Below are 22,903 nucleotides of genomic sequence, written 5' to 3'. Positions count from 1 at the left end.
AATGCAATATACAACTTTATTCATTCCTTTATATGGTATCAGTTGGTAACGTTCCAGCCCTACCCTGTTAAACCAGAAAACGCCGTTTTTTCTCCGTTTGCCGTAACACTTTGCCTCCCATGGCTTCCGATGGCTCTCGCTCCATAGCTAACCCCTATGAACCCTCCAAACCCTTTGCGTGTATCACCCTCAGCGGTGTCACCAAGCTTCTCCCTACCAATTACCTCAATTGGAAACTCCAGGTAGAAGCCTTCCTTGATGGTTTTGATCTACTCAAATACACTGATGGATCGTTCCCTGCGCCGGCAGCAACGATCACCACCACTGCAACGCCTCCGGTAACATCACCAAACCCTGCCTTTCAAACATGGCGTCGCCAGGATCGCCTCATCTATGGTGCCATCCTCACCACTCTTTCCGACGAGGTGGCCTCCTTGGTGTCCCAGACGAAGACCTCGCACGACCTCTGGGAGCTTCTCAAGAACACCTATGCCAAAGCCTCCCGCAGTCACCTTAAACAACTCAAGGAACGTCTTCGGATGGCCTCGAAAGGTACTCAATCCATCACGACCTACATGCACTCTCTGAAGCAAACTGCTGATCTCCTCGCCTCTCTCGGATCTGCTGTCTCCGTCGAGGACATGACCGACCATGTCTTGCGCGGCCTTGATGACGGTTACCGAGCAGTCATTGATGGGGTCAACGCAAGGGACACTCCAATCACCTTTGATGATCTCCTCGAAAAGCTCCTCATCCAGGAACTCTCTCTTGCTGCTGCTCAACGCCAATCACCTGCTCCTGTTACTGCGCTGCACGCTCAGGCAAGGTCGACCAACAACAAGCCTCGACCAAGTCAGGCACCTGCACCGACCAACCAACGCCCAGGTGATCGCAAACCATTCCTTGGTCGATGTCAATGGTGCAACACCAAGGGACACGTCCTCGCTGACTGCCAACTCTTTCGGACCCAACACCCCAGCGTCCCCGCACCTCCTCGTTCTTCTCCGAGCACCACTGGCCAGGCCCAGGCCCACACCGCTACTGCTGGCACATCCTCGCCTGGTTTTCTGCTCGACAGTGGAGCAACACATCATGTGACCAACGACCTTACAAATCTGGCACTTCACCATCCATACACTGGCCCCGACTCCCTCTTCATGGGGAATGGTTCAGGTTTAAACATCTCTCACTCTGGAACACTTTTAATTAATGATTTATCCTTGTCTAATGCTCTTTATGTTCCCTCCATGAAACAACAAATCATTTCTGTTTCTCAACTCACCAAACAAACTAACTCTGCCGTTGTTTTCTTACCAAACTCTTTTTATGTCATGGACTTGCAGACACGCCAAACAACCCATAAAGGCTCATGTGTGAATGGACTTTATCTGTTGCCCACGATCTCACCTTCCGCCCACACCGTCCAAGTGGAATCCTCTGCTTCCTGGCATCACAAGCTTGGACACCCTTCAACTTCCATCTTTAAATTTATTCAACATCATTTTTCTTTAGGTTCAAATAAATTTCCGCAATCAGATTGTAATTCATGCCAAATTAATAAAAGTCATAAACTTCCTTTTCATGAATCTACTCTTACATCTACTTATCCATTAGAAATAATTTTTTCTGATGTATGGACTTCCCCTGTTTTATCTATTGATGGTCTTCGTTACTATTGTTTGTTTGTTGATCATTATACTCGCTATATATGGCTATATCCCATGAAACTAAAATCTGATGTGCAATCTATTTTTCCCAAATTTAAAACACTAGTTGAAAACTTCTACCAACACAAAATAAAAGTCCTATACACTGACAATGGTGGCGAATACATTGGTCTTCGTTCCTTTCTAAGTACTCATGGCATAAGTCACCACACCACTCCCCCTCATACACCCGAACACAATGGCATCTCTGAACGGCGGAATCGGCACATTGCCGAAACCGGTCTCTCCCTCCTTCACCACGCTGGCCTTCCCCTCACCTACTGGCCTCACGCCATGACCACTGCAGCCTACCTCATTAACCGTCTCCCTACCCCAATCCTCGGGCACCAATCACCTTACTCTAAACTCATCCGCATTAGTCCGGATTATCATAAATTAAAATGTTTTGGATGTTTGTGTTTTCCCTGGATTAAACCTTATGCTAACCATAAACTTGCTCCAAAGTCTACTATGTGTGTTTTTGTAGGTTACTCAGCTGATCAACATGCATATCTATGCCTCGATCCTTCAACTGGACGGATTTACACCTCTCGCCATGTCAAGTTCGTCGAAACTGAATTCCCCTTCCGTTCACTGGTGGCCCAACCGACCACGTCCACGACCTCACAGACTGGTCCACTCCAACTGCCCGTCTTGCCGACCATCGCTCCACCTACTGCGAGCACCAATCTCACATCCCCGGATACCTCACTTGTTGAGCCTCCCTCCCCGTCTGGCATTTCCTCCCCGACCACATCCCAATCCTCGTCCTCAAATACAACGAGCAATGAAACGACCAGTAATGACCCCCCTTCCTCCTTACAGCCAACATTGCTCCCACAACCACAAACGACCTCTCCCCCCACAACGACCACTGAACCCCATGGCGGTGGGATCATCACCCGGTCCAAAATCAACATCGTCAAACCCATCCACAAACTCAACCTCCATGTCCGTCCCTCATCCCCGATGGAACCTAGTACTATTACCCAAGCCCTTCGTGATCCGGACTGGCGTTCCGCCATGTTGGCTGAATTTGATGCCCTACATCGCAACAACACCTGGGAACTCGTTGGTCGTTCCTCTGCTCAAAATTTGGTTGGTTGTAAGTGGGTCTTTCGCATCAAGAGAAATCCAGATGGGTCCATTGATAGGTACAAGGCTCGATTGGTCGCTAAGGGTTTCCATCAACGCCCTGGTTGTGACTACACAGAAACATTTAGCCCCGTCGTCAAACCAGTGACAATTCGGATCATCCTCGCCTTGGCAGTTCGACAAGGATGGTCCGTCCGCCAGCTTGATGTTAACAATGCCTTTCTTCAAGGGACGCTCAACGAGGAGGTCTACATGGCTCAACCACCTGGCTTTGTTAACAAAAGCTTCCCTGATCATGTCTGTCGCCTAAAGAAGGCGCTCTACGGGTTAAAGCAAGCTCCTCGCGCTTGGTATATGGAACTTCGTGTATTCCTGCTCTCCATTGGCTTCGTCAATTCCACCGCCGATGCTTCTTTGTTCATTCAGCGGACACCACGCGCGACACTATACTTGCTCGTCTATGTCGATGACATCATTGTTACGGGGAACTCCTCGACAGAATTGTCTCGTCTCATTGCTACACTTGCTGCCCGTTTCTCATTGAAAGATCTTGGCTATCTCAATTATTTCCTGGGTGTTGAAGTCATTCCTTCCGCTGCGGGCATGTTTCTTTCACAACGGAAATACATCACTGATCTCCTTCAAAAGTCGGGCATGACAGAAGCTAAACCAGCGTCCACTCCAATAACTGCTACTCCTCCGCTGCTCAAAAACTCTGGTGATCCCTTGCCCTCCCCGACTGAATACCGAGCACTAGTTGGAAGTCTCCAATACTTGAGTCTTACTCGACCAGACATTGCCTTCGCGACCAACAAACTTGCTCAGTTCATGCAGAACCCGAGCACCATGCACTGGTTGGCTCTCAAGCGCCTACTTCGCTATCTGGCCGGCTCTTGCGACAAAGGCATTTTCATCTCCGCGACTGCTCCCCTGAACTTCCATGCGTACTCAGATGCGGACTGGGCGGGTGACAAAGATGATTACATCTCTACCACTGGTTACCTGCTCTATCTTGGCGACACCCCCATCTCTTGGAGTTCCCGCAAGCAACGCTCGGTTGCTCGATCATCCACTGAAGCTGAATATAAAGCCTTGGCCGACACGGCCAGTGAACTCCTTTGGGTACTCTCTTTGTTCACTGAACTTGGTCACACTCCTACAGCTGGTCCTGTCATCTACTGCGACAATCTTGGTGCTACACATCTGAGTGCTAATCCTGTCTTCCACTCCAGAATGAAGCACATAGCCTTAGCTTATCACTTTGTCCGTGAAAACGTTCAACGTGGCCGTTTTCGTGTTTCCTTCGTCTCTACCAACGACCAGCTTGCTGACATTCTCACCAAGCCTCTGCTTCGCCCCCGGTTCGAGTTTCTACTATCCAAGTTGCATCTTTCTTCCAGGTCGCCCAACTTGCGGGGGGATATCAAGCATAATTAGTATTTAATTATTATCATTATTATTTTAGGATTTGTATAAAGTCTATAGAGTCAATCACCTTAATTGTTGGAGATATTTGTTCCTTAATTTACTCCAATTAGGTTACTATACTTGTGTATATATACACCTCTTGTAAACTCTCAAAAGTAATGCAATATACAACTTTATTCATTCCTTTATATATGATTGTATAATTCAATAAGTACAAAAAATAATAACTGATAAAACCTTTTTTTTTACGTCTAATAAGATATTCCTAAAAAACTTAACGGTAAAGTTTATTGGGCATGGTTTTTTGGAGAAACTGTGGGGTGTTTTGGAAAGTCTTAGCTTAGTTTGGAGACTTAGTTACAAGCATGTTGATTTGTATGAGACTCTATGCTTGTGACCGAAGCCATCCAAGAAAGAAGTGTGGTAGTCTTGTTGGGAAAGCGATTGTTTGATAAAATTTGCCGGCTACTAGATTTGAAGTGGGACATCATGGTGCACCGTGAAGCTAACAAATACGTAGATGCACTAGCAAATTTTGGTTGCTTGTTGGACTCCAGGACTTTATTTTACGAGACATGTCCTTCTTTTGTTAGCTTTGTGTTCCTTGTTGATGTTTTAGGGCCACATCTCCTAGGTTAAATCCTTTGTAATCTTCTTTCTTTTGGGTTCTTGTCCTATTTTCTTTATATATAAAAAAATAAAAAATTAACGGCATTAAAGTTTTTTAATGTTAAATTCAAACCTAAGATTATTGGGTAACCATAAATAAACATAAGATCTATCTTGTCTAAGAGATGTTGAATTACTTGACAAAACTTTATATATATATATATATAAGCAATTACTTGACATAACTTGATACATACGATTGATTTCGACTCTTTTTTTATCAAACAAATAATCTTATTTGGTTTTTCACAATTTTCTCGCAAATCAATTTAGGTACCATTTGGCCCGAATTTTTTATTTCCTAAAAGTTACTTTAAAACAAAGTTCAAAATAAGTGCTTTAGAAATAAAGTTAAAGTTGTTTGGTGATTTCATTTTTTGGAAAACTTTAAATAAACTACTTTTTAAGATCTGTTTGATTAAATATTTTGAAAAAGTTTTTATTATATAAAAAATCATTATAAATAAATAAAATGATTTAAAAATATATTAAACAAATATTAACATTTTGTGTGTCTATATATAACTTTTTTTTTACGCAATATATAACATTTTACTTAATAGTGTTTTATAAAATCTACCGTTTGATTAGAACTAGAAGTATATATTATTTAGATCTTCTATGTCAAATTTTACGCAAATTTAAAATAATTTGATACGTTATTGATATTCATAAGAATTAAAAATGTTCAATAAAGATGCATAAATCTTTAATTTTAACGAACCTCGATAACATATAAAATAATTTTAGGTTTGTGTAAAATTTTAATACAAATAATTTCTAAATGATATAAACTTTAAATTCATTGTAGATTTTATAAATTTATATTTGTTAAAATATTATTACATGACATAACAAACTATCAACATTATCGGTGTAATTTTATCTACCACAAATATACTGATTAAAATGAATGATTATTTTTTATTATTTTATTTTTTAATTAATAGTAGTATGCACTTTTACTGTGATGGTGAAAATTAATAATAGTGCATTTTCTATGTGTAAAAATAATACAAATAATAATAGCAATAGTGCACATGATATCAAGGTGTTGCATATACAAATGATCCATATACGAATGAAGGCTTTGTCTAAGCACCAGTTGATTAAGTGGTGTATGGTGCACAAGTCTTCGATATTTTTATAACGAATACGAATTTTACAAAATTCACGTTGGATGGAAAGTTTATATCGTTTAGATCATCCATGAATTTTTTAAATTTTTTTGAAAATCATTTGATATCTTATTGAGACCCATCAAAATTAACGGTATTGAATAAAAATCCATAAACCGTTAATTTTGACAGGTCTCAATAATATATCAAATGATTTTCAATTTTTTTTTAAAAAATTTATGGATGATCTATATGATATAAACTTTCTATCCAACAGTGAATTTTGTAAAATTCGTATTTGTTATAGTGTTTTTGGTGACTTGTGCATGGTGCACAACTTAAGACACTTGTGCACCATAGACTTTACTACAAATGAATATAAAATTGTTATGAAAGGTGATGCATATATATAAGATTTAATCACGTGTGTCAAAAAATAATATATAAGAACATCACTTAAATATTTTTGCTTTCTCTGGGATTCGAAGAGGTTAAGGAGCGAATGGCCTAAAAAAAGTTTCCTACTTTGCTAAAAGTTGATTATTGATATATTTTACACATACAAATTAAGCAACTTTTTTTATTAAGTACTTTTAGAAAATACCGTTTGACCTGACTTCTCTTTTTTTAGAGTAAAAAATAAGCTGGGCCAAACGATAACAAAAAATAATATATAAATTAATATGTGACATTTTTGTTTTGGTATAAAAGAGGTTGAAGCCCAAATATCTGACATTTTTAGCACAATAAATTAGATCTCTGTTAATTTTGACTCATTACAATATAAATGACCAAAAGCAATAAAAATAGAGTGCATTTGGTGCATTTTATTGTGTCTTAGTAATTAAAACTTGTTTTATGATAGTGTTGGAAGATCTTCCTTAATATAAGATGAAAAATCAATGAAAATTAAGTTTTGTCATAGTCAAAGGTCCAAGAACTATCACTAAAAGCTTAGCAATTAAAAAGTCAAGAATTTGTCAAATACCGAAATCTACCACGACCCGTGGTGCCTGCCACGACCATGACAGGCGAGTCAAATAGCTAGAATATGTAGGAAAAGCCTACCATGAGTCGTGATTTTCCTGCCACGCCTGTGGTAGACCTAGAGTAAGAAATCGATAGCTTTCGTCTATCTTAAAATAAATGACTTGATTGGAATAAAAGTTTGTCTAAAATATTTGACATACTGAACTTTGAATGCAATATTTTACAAGTATACTCTCTAATTATCACTATTTTCACGACTCTTAAGTAAGTCATCAATACTGTACTTTTTATGGACAATTAAGTAAAAATTACATTCTATTTAGTGTTTTAATAAGAAAAAAGGGAAAATTAGTTTCAAATAAGTGAGTAGACAAGCTGGGAAAACAAACAAGTAGTGGTAGTTGATATGGAAGAGGCCATGAGGGGTCTTGTACTTGTATGCTTGGTAGTACATACAAGTAAGTTTTTACCATAAACAATGAAGTTCATTCATGTTTCATGGATATTGGTCCACACCATCACCTTCGCAGAAAACACATTGCTCTGTGTCCTTTTACTTGTCGTTTTTTCATATAGTATTAAGAATGGAAAACAATTCCGTTTATTCTCCTACCTTTTGTGCTGTGTCTGTGTATGGCATTTCAGTGAAGTGGAGCGTTTGTACATCAAATCCAACCCACATAAAATTAATTTCAACAACGTCACTATTTTAAAAAGATTTAAAGAAACAAAATCCGACCTTACCCTGAATTTCACCTTAAATACCACACATGAAATTTAATCTAATTAATGAGCACATTCATTGACCCCCTTGTATTATTAGAAAGGGTCATGCTAGATTATAAAAAAAAAAAATCATGCTAACATGTGCCCTACATTCATTCCCCCAAATCAATTGTTGACTTCTAAAGATATGAAATGCACAACTTTTGATGCAAATTTACTATCTATAGTATACTAACAAGTGCCTTAAGGGCACATGTTAGCTTTTCCCATTAGAAAAATTGCTAAACAGTGTCCCGAGGCAATGATTAATCATATAAAAAAAGAAATTCTGTTTTGGAACTTGTCTATTTAACACCTTAAAAGTGTAAAAAGTTGTCTTCTCAACATTAAATTTATCTTTTATTTCATATTTTGGTATGTTTAACAAGTGCCCCGGGCACTGTTTAGTATGACCCATATTTTTTTTTTGAACAAGCCAAAATGAAATATATTAACTAAATAAGCCTCCCTAGCACAAGACGTACTGGAGGTAGACTATGAAAGTTTACAAGATAGTCAAAACAATCAAAAACAAATACAAAAGTCATACAAGTCCCTTAAGTCATACCGTCCCAAACCGCTCACACAAGGGAGTACCATCCACCTGCATGACCCATATTATTAAACATAAAGTTGCTCTGAGCCTGAGAGAACCTGGATTCAATTTTTGGGTGGAACAATTTTTTTGTTAGATTTTACATACCTCGCGGCCGAACTCTAGACTATTTGGGTTCCCTTCCCCTAGAAACCGGTTAAAAGCAAAAAAAAATAAAAAAATTGTTCCGAGTCTTCCAAGTAATTTTAAACTGATCTTTATATTTTAGAAAGCGAACCCGTATAAGCCACTAAAAGTAAAAAGCATGGATCACCACAATATTAGAAAGCGCCTTTCAACACCTAACCAATTTAATTGATCTAGATCACCTCATGTCCGATAGGAGTGTAATTTTGGTTTTGTGAGTGTAAGTGGAGAAAAAAAAAAAACAAAGAAATGATGATTAAAGCGAAGAAAATGATGAGAGATAGACAAATAAAATGGACGGTAGAGAGAACGGGATAGTGATTAGTGAATGATCTAAATCCCAATTTAACAAACAACACCACACCTTATTGATTTTGAATGACAATAGACAACATGGTCATACATGGTCATTCTGTAAGCTTGCCCTATTAATGAGTGTGACATGGACAATAATTATCAATGTGGCAAGTCCAACTGATAGCCAACTCATTTCCTTGTAATAGATAGATACTAGTTTGCCTCGATTTCTTAATCTCAATGAGAAAACATTTTGCATTGCAACATTAACGTTTGTCATATAATGCTTTCTTCATCGTCTTCAATGGTTTCTTATTATCTTTATTAGTGGTTCGTCTTTTTGATGATATATTATAAGTTAAATTTTAAAAATTTGCACCTCAAAATCAGGGTTCTGGATTCGCCACTGCACAAGGAGTGATACAGACACACATTACAGGTGAGAAAACATGATAGGTGGTGGATCTTCATGCACATTGTAGAAAAATAAATCAAACAAGTAGTTATTCTTCTTCCTTCATAGATGAAAGCATCAACCCTAAAAAATGCTACTCGAGCAGTTTAAACTGTGAAGAACTTAGCAAAAAATTCTTCGCATTCTCATTGTTAATATACATATCTTTAATTCATAGAAATGTTAATGTGAGAATGATCAGTTTTATTTTTATTTTTAATAGGGGTAAACAACTCATTTATATATATATATATATATATATATATATATAAAATTGAATACAATTAGGGCACCGTACTCCTGCATGTACCATATCATTTACTTTTTTTTTTACTGTAACAAAACAAACACTTTGTTGTGTGTGTATTCTCATCCACCATTACCAATCCACCATAGTTACTCTTCAATATCAAAAGCACAAAGATTACAGAGGAATTTTTCTTTTGCGGTATTCTCACCAATTCCAAAGGCAATCGCACAATCAAATCAGGTTCAATTGAGTTTTTTTTTTTTGCCCATTTCACTGTAATCCGGTCAAGAAGACCCGCAGACGACCCGGATAAATCTGCAACGATTTTCTGCAAAATTGATTGAGATGCAACAATAACCTTCTACAAATTTCTGTTTTTATTGAAGCCAGGGGACTAAATTTAAGGTTGAAAACATAACAATGACAAACTGAGTAAAAAAATTGGGAAAAATAAAAAAACGATTATTTTGAAACTTATTTAACACAATCTTTAATCATATATTCACCCAAAGTTTGCTTAAAATTCACTTAATATTTGAGAGGTTGTGTGCTCCATTAAAATTTGGTGTTGTTGCAGTCAATGTAGTCAGGTTCGCGCACCGGTGCGTAGGATCGTAGGAACCTACGAGCTCATCAAGGCCAAACGAGCTTAGAACCTGTTTTGGTTCGATTTTGGGGCATTTTGTAGTCAGGATCGCGAATTTTGGGTGGGTGCGTAAAGAAAAAACGATCCTAGGCCATTTACTTGAAAAAAATGAGTTGGGCTTGCAAAACGGTCCGGGTCGGGTTATCCAAAATAAACAAAAGAAAAGAAGGAAACACGTGTTTTCATTCCAACCTTCCTCACGCGTGTTTTCATTCAAACCTAAAAAAAAAAAAATCAGGCAGCTTTCCCCACTAATTATCAGTCACCACCGCTTCCTCAGTTCTCCACCGTTGCTGTCGCCAATAATGAAAGCTGTAGACGGCGAAACCTAGTGGACCGTCACCGTTTCCTTCCTAACCTTCTGTTTCGTTTCAAACCCTAGACTTTCTCTGTTTCAAACACAACCTCTCCTTTGTTTCCTTCACTTTCGTTTGTTTTCATCTCATCTATGTTACTCTGTCCTTCATCTCATCTCTCTGTTTTCATTTTTTGTTCTGTTTGTCTTTCTTTTGTGAATGATGCATTGCATAGGCCTTTAATTGTGAATGATGCATAGGCCTTTAGTTACTTGTTTTATGAACTTAGTACTTGGTTGGTTATGAAATTATGAACATTTGGAATGATGTCTATGAAATATTAATTTAGTTTATTTTATTCATGTATTATTATTTTATTTTTTTGTGTATATGTATATATGTGAAGTTACCATTTTACCCTTGAGTAGGTTCTTACGAATCGAGCTACAATCCCGACCTTACGACTCTCCACCAACCTACCGATCCTACGTAGGATCCCGAACCTGACTACATTGGTTGCAGTAACAAGGAAAGGGGTTGAGAGAAGAAAGGTGAAAGAGAAAAAACTATTATGTGGGAACTTTATTAGAGTCTATTGTAAACCTTCTTAATCTAAGGGTAAAAATAAGTCTCCCACCATGGGAGACCTATCCCACTTCCCCACCCTAGACCGAGCCTACAATTAGGTACATCAGTAAAAAATAGATATGACTGCTCTTACTAACATGTGAGCTACCACTTGTCTTTTCACAAACTCAACCTTGAGTTTTCAAAAAGAACAACGACCAAAATCATTTACGGCATAATATAACTGTATAGTAATATGGATTTTTCGAGCTTTACGACATGATCATGCAAATCGGAATTAATTACTTTCACGAGGCAAGTGCCCGATTTAGTCCAGCGCCTCTTAATTTAAATATACTTCTACCGTTTTTTGTGAAGGACAGTTCTCCCTTATTACATTTGTTATGAATAGAGTGGAGAAATTCACATTCAAATAAACTAAACTGTATTTATCCAAAGAAAAAATGAACTGAACATGTACACATGTAACTACAAATCTCCAATGACCAATCCCTAGACAAAATTAAATAGTTCTTAAATAAATCAAAAAGGAAAACAGGACAGAAATAAAATGTCATCTTAAAAACCTTTTCCCCATATTTTTAAATAAAATCTACATATCTTCCGGTGGATAAGAGATATTTATGAGCAAATTAGGAAGAAGAGCAGTAGCCAAATCCAAATCTTACTATGTGTAGCCCACAAAAAGAAAGGTTTTTATGTGTTGCAATGTATATACAAAAACACATTTTCTCCTTTTGAATGTATACTTCAAAATCATATGGTTCTTAAAAAAATGTTGAGTGAGTAAAGTCACTCACAAAATCACGATATGCATTAGATCATGAATGATTGTACTAGGCTAGTACTACTATATCGTTATTACAGTGTACTGATTTAAGCCTATCAAACACTGGGAAAATTTGTACTAGAAAGTAGTACTATATGTTCATCATGTGTTAAACCATCATGTACTAATGATGAAGATACAGGAATTACTAGCAATAACTAATAATAGGAAAAAGTAAATGGTAGTACATTACTAAACCGACAAGACCACAAACCCATTACATGTCTGGTTTTTCTAGAAAAGATCCTCAAATCATATACGGAAGGTAATGCTTGTATAAGGGTTATCAAGTGTTACAATGCTAGTTGGATTTGAAGCTCTAAGATACGAAAACAAAACTGAAATATATGGTACTCTTGTGTGTGAGGAAAATGTCTCTGACCATAGATGGCATCTGTAACCGAGATTTCCAGCACTGCATCACATAAGTGTGTGCACAACATGTGTGTTCAGATATAAATGTGTTTACCCTCTGCAAAAAAACACACATGTTCTTAGATAAATGTGACTTTGATCGAGATCGATTTTGAAGTGTAATAATTTGTTTGGACATTTTCCTTTAATGACATCTGCATGTAAAATCACTTTTACATGGAAAACTTAACATATGTTTGGTATGTCGGTGGGTATGATCGAGCGTAGTTTTGGCAAAATCACAATAGTTCATATTGATTCTAAAATTCCACCGTAATACCATTATCCAAACATGCTAATAAAACCTGTATATTGGCCTAACTCAATTCTGATGATTCCACAAACACAATGTGCAATGTTAGGTGATCAAAAGTCATGTTGGGATAGCTTTTAACTGATTACGCGATTTTACCTGGTGTACCACGATCTATAAAAGGATCCACAGCCCTGATCTGATCACCCAACTCCCATTTTCCTTAACTACCACACTCAAAAACAAAATAATAGATACCCTAAAGACTCTTTACTGACACACAGGCAAAAAAACAGAGAACTATTTTAGATTCTGTTAACATCATTGAAGATCCAAACAAAACTGCCCAGCTGCCAAACCAATCTCTGAGTTAATCGAAATGCACCGAACTTATCAAGCCATTGCATTGCATTGCATTGCATCCAATAGAACCCCTAGACTAAGTCAAATGTACACTACAAAGAGAGAGGGGAAAGGGATCTATCTCCTTGATAAATTAAATTAATGGTTGACATTCTACACTCACCATAACAAATCACAGATTTGTTGAAATAACAAACCTTAATTCTTTCACTGTACACTCTACTTACTTTAAAATAGTCAAATTCCATACAAAGCCGCTTTAATTGCTTCTTTGCATCAAGGCTTTAATATACTTAAAAGTTCTACTTCTAATCAGGAAAGATATCAGAATTTCTTACAAAATCATTATTTGGGCAACCAAATCGTTGTCCAACACCATACATGTGTACGATTGAGAAACATTTTCTCGCTCCCCCCAATCAAAACAACAATTATAAATGGTGTATTTTTATACAGCACGGCAATACAATATTGGATCTATAAAATTCAAATAACTTCACTCTATTCCAGAAACTTGAATATGCTAACATATCGATTTAGAACAAAAACACAATTTGTATTATGACCAAAATTGACAACAAAACAGAGCACATTTCACAGTAGTCTCATTCTCTGAATCTCATTTGAAAACCAGCCTCATTTTCTTAAGCTTAATCAAACAATAGCAAATGCAAAACTACCAAATACGAATAGCAAATTTAGATCGAAAATGGCAACTAAACTGCATTAGTAATTAATTAATAGTACAATAATCTCTTCAGCATAAAAATGTCATATAACTATAAACCCTAAGCAATTTGCTTTGGATCTAAAATCCAAAAAAATAATCTGCAACAATTTCAATTTCACCATAATACAACAAAACAGGTTAAACCAACCTCATAATAGAAAACTCCACCAGATCACAGATCTCACCAATTACACCGCACCAGCGGACGACGCAGCACCGCCAAGGAACGACAGGAATCCCGAACTAGTCACTTCTTGATCATCAAGAAACAGATCCTCCGGAACACGAAACGCACCGTGTGCACAAGCGATCGCCAATCCAACCATAAGAGCAGAAATCAACAACGATCCAACACTTGTGAGGAAAATGACGAAGATCGTAAGCAAAGAAAGGATCCCTAGGGTTTCACGATCGGCGAAGGTGCGGCCAAAGAGAACAACAGGTTGATCGGAAGGACGGAAGAGATAGAGAAACGACCACGATGCAAGGAGCCCGAGAAGAACAAGCAATGAAAATGGATGCGTGATGAGAGAAACTGCGAGCGCGAAAACGATTAGGGTTAGGTAATTGACACGGAAGTATGTGAAATTCTTGCGGATCCGTGTATATGCTTCGGAGAGATTTTCAGGCCGTGAAATTGAGGAACGGTCGATGAGTTCGTACCATGGACGGCGCTGTGAGAAGGCTTGACGGAGGGAGGAGGAGATGCGGGAGACGAAGGCGCGGAAAGCGGGAGTTGCGATCGGAGGTTGAGATTGGGAGGAAACTCCTCCGCCTCCGCCTCCGCCGCCGATGTTTATGGTTGTTTGAGAAGTGGAAACGGGGAGTGTCGGTGGAGATGACATGGTGGCGCGTGAATCTCCGATTGCCGCGCGTGATATTGATTTAGAGAGAAAAGGGCAATGGAGATTCTGGTGTGTGAGGTTTGGGCCTTTTGGGTTTTGTGAGGGAAATGTGATAAAGTTGTAAAGTTTGAGTTTATAAAGATTTGGTTTAAAATAACGTTGCTAATATGGGATGGGCTTATTGTGGATTTTTTTATTGAATTAATAAATTAAGGAAAATGCTAAACAGTGCCCCCGGCATTAGTTAAGAATACAAATATAGAAGTTTTATCTCGTAAATTGTGCATTCAATGTTTTAATGATGTGAAAAGTTATTCTCTTTCATCATTAACTTTATCATTTGTTTCCTTTTTTAGTATGCTTAAATATTTGATTTTTTTTTATTGAATTAATAAATTAAATAAAAAATTGGTTTGGTTGAGATGGTGATGAATCGTGTTTCTCCTGCTATCCATCTTCGAGAGTAGATTCTCTCAATTTATTTTTCTCATGTTCCTCAAGTTTACCAATCACCACAATTGAAAGTAAAATTTATCATCATGTTAATAGAGAGAATCCTCTCTCATCCATCCCATATCACTTAACATTCATCTGACCATCACCACAAATGTTGAATTGTGTGATTCAACCATATGACTTAACCAATTATTTCTTGTTGATATTAATCAAATTGTTCAAACAAGTCGTACAATTCTCACTTCTAACATGGATATGCATCTTCCAATACCATCTTCTTTAGTGGCAAGGAATCACTCACACTGAAATGGTCTTCATCGTCGACGATGATGTCAACCACCGTCAAAGTCTCTTTTCCCCTACTAAGAAGATGACATTAAATCCTTTGCCCCCCCGAATTCTTTGTCAGCATGATCGCACTAATTTCATATCCTTCAACTCCCCCGAATTCAGTTGGCATCCCATCAAATATCTCGTGATATCTATCCATCCCCATATTTTTGTCCTTCATGATTGAAATTTACCTTAAGCCTTGTTAGATTATTGGAGAGCTTCAATCTTAACATTGCCGGTGAACTTTGAGATTGCCTTCATGTCATGGTAGATCTAACACAATTGCTGATCTTATGTAGAACATATTAGTTTGAGTACAATGGGAGATGAATTACATCGAATTTGTAGAGAATTGATTCTCATTAGTGGAGATGAGTTGTTGATTCTATAGAAGCAATGATGAAGATAATGGGAGGAAGAGAACAATTATAAAATTCCAACCACTATATCATCTTTGATTTAACAAAAGTATGTATAAATACCTATAAAAAATTAAAAAATAATTGAGACTTGGGGCGGACCATGGCCTTGCCCAGTTCAGGAGGGACTCCGCCCCTGATATCAATGTTATAATCTGTAATGAGTCAAAGTTAATCTGCCACTCTGATCAAACAAGACACCACACTAAGACATGACAACCAAAAAACGTCGCACAAGATGACGAATAAAACCAAACAATGCCACACTTGGGCGACAAAAACAGAAAAATTATAACTCAAATATATGTGAATAACACTTATTTAGATAGATGACGACAAAAAACGATGAACAGGGGTGATTCCACATCAAAAGATCACCCGAAAATCACCCTTCTCCAATGGATGAATAACAACGATAGTTTTTCATACTCTTAAGAAAACTAAAAAATGGAAGGAAAAAAAAAGGTGTTGTTGATGTTCAATTAGAAATGACAAACGCATATGACAGAATTGAGTGACATTTTCTTGAACACACTCTATTTACTATGGGGATCCGTCAACATCTTATTACAACCATTATAAAATGTATTGCTACTGACACTGTTTATTTTTCTATTCTCGTTAAAGAAAATCCTTCTAAAAGTTTCAGTCCTCAAAGAGGTATACGTCTAGGGGATCCCTTATCCCCCTATATTATTTATATATAATTTGCACTTAAAGTTTTATTGGGATTAACTGAAAAAAAGCAACCTATTTAACACCATTCATTCATGATATATCCATAAGCTATGCATGCTCATTATATATTCCTTTTAATTTTTTCTAATGATAGCATCATTTTCTATATGACTGAAGCGAAAGAAATAAGATACTTATCAAGACATCACGAGACAAAAGATGAACCTTGCTAAATTTTTTTTTTTGAAAGCTTGGTATCCTTGCTAAATTAGATATGATGGTCAGCCCCCACACCAGTTATCAAAACAAGGAGAATTTCCATAACATTATTCCTATAAGATATACGAATAACAAAGCCAAATATTTTGGTCTACCATGCAGGTAGATCAAAGAATCAAATTTTTAACTATCTTATTGACATTGTGTGGAAGAACCTCAAAAGTTGGAAGAAAAATTGTCTATCCTTTGTGGGAAGAATTATTTTGATAAAGGTTGTGGTCCAAGCTATTCCTACATATCCCTATTTGTGAAAAGAGGATATATGTAATTTTTGGTGGGAGAAGATGGTAAAAAGAACAAGATACATTAGATTTTTTTTTTGAATGGTTAAAATTTTATTAGAAAGATACATTGGAATTGGATTAAAAAGGCGAAGATATGAAAAAATAAAAAGGAGGGTAGTGTGGATTTGAAGACATTAAGGGCTTTCAATGAAGTTCTCCTCGTCAAGTAATATTGAAGGCTTATAACTAATATGGATTCCTTAGCAGTAGGTGTATTGATGCTAAGTATTACCTTACTTCCTTCGTAACAAACACTATATAAGAAAAAATAAATTTTTTTAGGTTCATTGTATAATTAAAAGATTGGGGTCTAAACATTCCACCTAGACAACAAAATCAAATTTTAGTGTATTGTGAACATAATTTTTTCGGTTAGAGTAGACCTAAATCAATTGTCCACTTTGTTTCCTAAATGTTTTTCATATCATTGAAACGATGAACAGTGCTTTCATGAACTGCTCTAAGTAAAGGCGTGGCTTGGATCAGAATTGAACATTAACTTTAACTCAAATAGAGCGTACACCAAATTTGCATATTAGCTACACATGGGTTTAATCTTTTCTCATATTTCATTTTTTTTTTTTTTAGGTTTGGTTTCTTTCTCATATTTCATTTAATATATCGTAAATTATGTGTTTTTGTAAATTAATCAAGACAAAGACAATGGAGGAGAATAGTAAAGTTTCCTGTTTACAGTTACGTGCAAGCGACCATATGTTTATCTTTCTCAGATTGGTTCAGGGTTGTCGCATAAGCGGATTTATTATAGGAGAATGTTAACATGTGCACCAAAAACACGTGTTAAGGAAACAAAAATAGAAAGTATTAAATGTTGAAGCATTAAATTTTAACTTTTCAAGCATTAAATTTTTGTATTATTAAAAGTTAAATTTCTATATTAAGATACCTTAACATGTGCCCTATATGCACATGTTAACAACACCCTTATAAGTGCAATAATTAATTTATCCAATATATTTAAGAAATTAATTTACCTATAAATATATTTTAGGGAGGATAATAGTAAAAAAAAAATATATTTTAGGGAGGATAAATATATTTTATCCCTACAAAAATTGCATTCACATTGTTTTGTCGACATTTGATCATTTTAGGGTCAATTTTGATCCGGAATCAATCATTTTGATAATTTTTTATTTCTTTTTATTTTAATAAGTGATTTTCACATTTTTTGGGTTTTTTTTTTTGAATTTTTTTCGTGATTTCTTGTTGTTTGTTTTAATGTTCCGTCTTGGTGCGGTGTTTGTTTTGATTTTCTGTCTTGGTAGTGTTTGTTTTTCTTTTCCGTCTTTATACGGTGTTTATTTTGTTTAGATTTACAAATTTGCTTTGATCAAATTCAGTGCAGATTCAATGGCTTTAACGTCTTCAATGTTGCAAAATCGGAGGCATGACTATTTCGGAAATTTGAATTTTGTCATATCGGGTGTGAGCTATTGAACCCTAGGCTATGTAATTAGGGGTTGTTCTATACTATTAACTCGGATGTTGTGAACTTATTCGTAAATTCATCATTTTTAGTTTTTAACGAACTTAAATATATAATGGTTTCAATTAATGTAACTTAATTTAAAAATTTGAATGAATAGAAAGAACTCACACGTTAGTAGTACCCGTCTGGACGCTACTAATTATAAAGTCAATATATAATCATACATCTATCATCAAAGAGCAGTTCCTTGTGGGTAGAGATGATCCATTTTCTTCCTTTTGTGTTAATTAACAAACAATTAAACCTCGATCTCTTTAGGTATCAAAAGTTATGTGCATTTTCAAAGTAGCTAGGAATATATTCACACATTAGGTTTACCGGTTTAAATACGTTGGATGAAAATTCAGTAGCCAGCAAGGCAAAAGAAGTGGAATCATTTATGAAAGATTGCTTATATCACAAGTCAACAATATATAGAATAGAACAATTGAACTTTTCTGCATATTTTGACTGGATAGAGCATCTGGAAGCTTTTTTCACAGTTGGGGAGTGTTTGTCCTAAAAGCACCTAGCATATTTGGTTTGGACAACTTTAGTTAATATCCCTCCATATCCTATAATGATTAAGTTCATGATATTTATTTTAAGTTGTTTTTAGTGGTTAGAATTCCTTACTTTAGAAGTAGGGTGTCTGATGTTTGAATCCAGATTCCTGCATATATAATGTGATGTCTTTAACAAATGAGTTAAGCTCACGAGGACATTAAATTTATAAATCAAACATATCATTCGTGCGTAGCTGCGAACACTATAATACATTTAAGATAACAAAAACACAAGGAGACTCAAATATTAACACTTGTTGCAAAATATTTTAATAATGAATAATGCTAGCAACACACTCTTTAACAAACACACTCCAACACACTCTCTTTTATTGGTTGAAATTCACATGGGTCCCATAAAAAAATGTGGACCCATATAACTTTTATGGGACCCATATAAATTTTAACCAATAAAAGAGAGTGTATTAGAGTATGTTTGTTATTGGAGTGTGCTGCTAGCACTCCTCTTTTAATAATTATTGATTTTATTGGTGCAGTGTCAACATTATTGTACCACGTCTAACTCATGATAAAAAGCCAGTGTACATACAATCCAAACATATTGGGTCACTACTATTTATATCTACGCACCAAACTTAATAGTACTGAACATGAATAAATGTGTTAAGAATTAATCTCACAACTAATGTGAGATGACGTATATATAAATTTATAACATGTAGTTTTGTAAGATTCGATCATAATAGTAATTATCACGTGATGAAAATTGTGAAACACAAAAAAACTAGTTATCTTATCCTTGTAGTACTCCTCTTAGATTCGTCGTTATAATCACATGCACTACTTTTGACTTTTCTTTGCCTAACAAGAATCTCACACCTTTGCGTCCATAAAATAAACAAGCTAAGTACGTCCCAATTTATATATTAAAACCTAGCTAACTTAATCACTATATATACCACATAGACCAATATTAATTGAGTAGAATTAACATAAGTTGCATTATATCAATCTGTATGGCTTATTGCAAATCCCTTGATGTCTTTTCATGGATTCAAAATCTTCCACCAATATCCGAATGGAAAACAGATTCTATGTCCATAAGCTTATGTTCTTCAATAAACTCGTCTCAACCATCACTTAATCTTACCATATCAAAAAATCACCAAACCTCAAAACTTTCTTTTGCTATTGTGGCTGATTTTAATATCCCTATTTTTCTTTGGACCTCAAAACCATTAAAACCTAGCTCTAAAATATCACATGAAGAAACCATTTCAAATCTCTTTGCTAATTTCATACAAGACATTCTTCATTATGGCTCAAAAAATAATAACAATAGTCTCTTTATTAAATTTCCAAAACTTGAAACTATTTCAAACTTTAGTGATATTTTCAACCTTGCTTTTTTAACTCTATTGTTCTTAGTTTGCATTTATGAAGCTCCATCGAATCTTCGTTATGGATGTCTTAATACTATAAAAGAACAATTATCGGGTTGCGTATCAAGAAAATCATCAACGTTGCTGATGAAATTATTAGGTTCGAATTTGGAAGAAAAATGGATGCGTTCCGTTAATCTTGCTATTACAAATTGGATTGTGGAATTACAAGAAGTAGGTTCACATCATTATAGCAAGTTTAGAACACCATCTCCTTTATTTTCTTATGCGTTTTCAACATTTGGATTGTGGAAAGTTCAATTGTATTGTCCTCTCATAACCATGGATGTTGTTAGAGCTAACAACCATGCAGCTGACGAGAGACTTCAATTCTCTCTCAAATATCAACAACTTGAAGGTGTTCTTCAATTCAATCACAAAGTCTTTGTCAAAGAGAAGTGGGTTGAAATCATGGTGAACATTGACAACATAAGGTAATATTATATAGGGTTTTAATGCAATTTTGGTCCTTCTATTTTACGTGCAATTTTGGTTCCCCTATTTTTTTTTGTGCAATTTTGATTCCCCTTATTTTGACAAATTCAGACATTTGATCCGCATCTTCATTTAACTTTCAATTTTGATGATTTGACACATTCTTTGATAGAACAGGATGAAGAAGAAAGAACACGCACTTTTAAATTTAATTTCTTAGAATATGTTTTTTAGTTATGTTTTTAATTTAAGAAATAATAAAATTTGATTTAAATAATAAATAAATAAATAAAATGTGATGTAACAGCCCCATAAACATGTATCAATGTGACATTTCATTTAAAAATGTGTCATGTCATAATTGAAGGATAGATGAAAAGAAAGAGAGTTATGTATCATTTGTTTAAGGGTCTGTTTGGTTCGGGATTTTCGAGGAGAGGGGAGGGGAGGAGATATTTTTAATTAATTGTGTTTGGTTCAATTTTTAGGAGGGGAGAGGAGGGGAGCAAAATCCCTCATAAACTCAATTTCTGTTTTCCCTCAAATTGGGGGGATTTGGAGGGGAGGGGAGATAGATGATTATAATTTTAATTACATTAACAAAATTATCCCTAATTTAATGTTGAAATCCAAAAATATCCATTTGATTATTTATTTTTTCCTTTCATGCTACATCATTATTTTTATTCATCCTACATTTTTTCTACTTTTTGATTATAATATCGTAGAGTTAACCCATAAAAAAATCCAATGGAATCTCTACGTTTTCTTTGTTTGTGTGCATTATCTTCATAAGTAATTTTAGTTTGTTTAGGTTGATTTTTGTTACTATCACCACATGTATAAATAATTATTGAATATTTAATTTTTCCTCCATATATAGATGTGATGTTTTCAAATTGGTAGATGACAATCTTATGAAAGAAAGAGGAGCTGGTGCATGTGAAAAACATTTTCCATCAAGAATATCATTACAACTCACTCCAACACTTCAACATCAAGTCTTAAGTGTATCCGTAGGAAAATCCTCAGAAAATCCAATAATGGAAATAGGTATGGAAAAAAGTGTAGAAGCTTCATTTCAACCAACAAATCCATACATAGGGTTTAATGTTTCAGCTGGAGAATCAACAACAATGAGTTTAAAACCATGGAAATTCGAAGAATCGGTTTATGGTTATAGTGCAAATTTAAATTGGTTTCTACATGATAGTGTTGATGGCAAAGAAGTGTTTTCATCAAAGCCTTCAAAACTTGAATTAATTAATCCTAAGTCATGGTTTAGAGATAGATATTCAAGTGCTTATAGACCTTTTACTAGACAAGGAGGTGTTATTTTTGCTGGTGATGAATATGGTGAAAGTGTTTGTTGGAAAGTTGATAAAAGTGCTAGAGGGAAGATTATGGAATGGGAGGTTAGGGGTTGGATTTGGTTAACTTATTTGCCTAATAAGTATAGGACATTTTATCATGAAACTAGGAGGTTGGAGTTTAGAGAAATTGTTTATCTCAGCATTCCTTAGCTTAGGAATAACACAAAATTAAAATAAGTTGGTTTTAGCTTCTCAAATTTATGTATTTAAAAAAATAATTCACATGTTCGTGAAAAATAAATAAATTGTATTGGTCTTGTTTTACAGTTTAATCTGTATACATTATCGGCGTAAATTAGTTTTACATTTACATTTAATAAAAAAAAACTACCGTTATCCGTTTTGGTTTAGGTGAGGTTAGAGTAGGATGGGCAGGGTGATGAGATTTTATGCATTTGTGTGTTTGTTTGACTTTTGGGGCCGCTGTTTGTTATTATTTTAGGTGTTTGTTTCACTTATTCTCTTTGGGTGATAAAGAGTTTTAGGGCTTACCATTGGTGTTGTTGAAATTCTTCCTTGGTGAAGAGTTTTTGTACGAGGTGTTTTTACGGATTGTGCTCATCTTACGCCCAGTTACATTTTTAATAAAATTTAGCCGTTCAAAAAAAAAAAAAAACTACCGTTGTTCAATATTGTCAAATAATTAGTTTCAAAATAACCATAAAAAATGTGATGATGCGGCAAATTAATAGATGTTCATCGGATAT

At 35.4% G+C, this 22,903-nt stretch overlaps 2 protein-coding genes across 2 annotated transcripts; one reads left to right on the top strand and one right to left on the bottom strand.

Annotated features, from left to right (window-relative positions):
• Positions 1-12,035: 12,035 nt before the first annotated feature.
• LOC123924093 (PRA1 family protein B3-like) lies at positions 12,036-14,616 on the bottom strand. The gene is made up of 2 exons (XM_045976858.1): positions 13,782-14,616; positions 12,036-12,345 (listed from the first exon to the last, which is right to left on the bottom strand). Exon 1 carries the CDS (start codon positions 14,476-14,478, stop codon positions 13,822-13,824), a length of 657 nt encoding a protein of 218 aa, XP_045832814.1. The 5' UTR covers positions 14,479-14,616; the 3' UTR covers positions 12,036-12,345; positions 13,782-13,821.
• A 5,265-nt stretch (positions 14,617-19,881) lies between these two features.
• Positions 19,882-22,685, top strand: LOC123924092. The gene is made up of 2 exons (XM_045976857.1): positions 19,882-20,822; positions 21,707-22,685. The coding sequence occupies exons 1-2, from the start codon at positions 19,963-19,965 to the stop codon at positions 22,344-22,346; spliced, it is 1,500 nt and encodes a 499-aa protein (XP_045832813.1). The 5' UTR covers positions 19,882-19,962; the 3' UTR covers positions 22,347-22,685.
• Positions 22,686-22,903: the final 218 nt, after the last annotated feature.

This window comes from Trifolium pratense, linkage group LG4 (genome assembly GCF_020283565.1).
Source record: "Trifolium pratense cultivar HEN17-A07 linkage group LG4, ARS_RC_1.1, whole genome shotgun sequence".
Taxonomy (NCBI): domain Eukaryota; kingdom Viridiplantae; phylum Streptophyta; class Magnoliopsida; order Fabales; family Fabaceae; genus Trifolium; species Trifolium pratense.
This window is presented reverse-complemented; position numbering and strand designations above follow the sequence as displayed.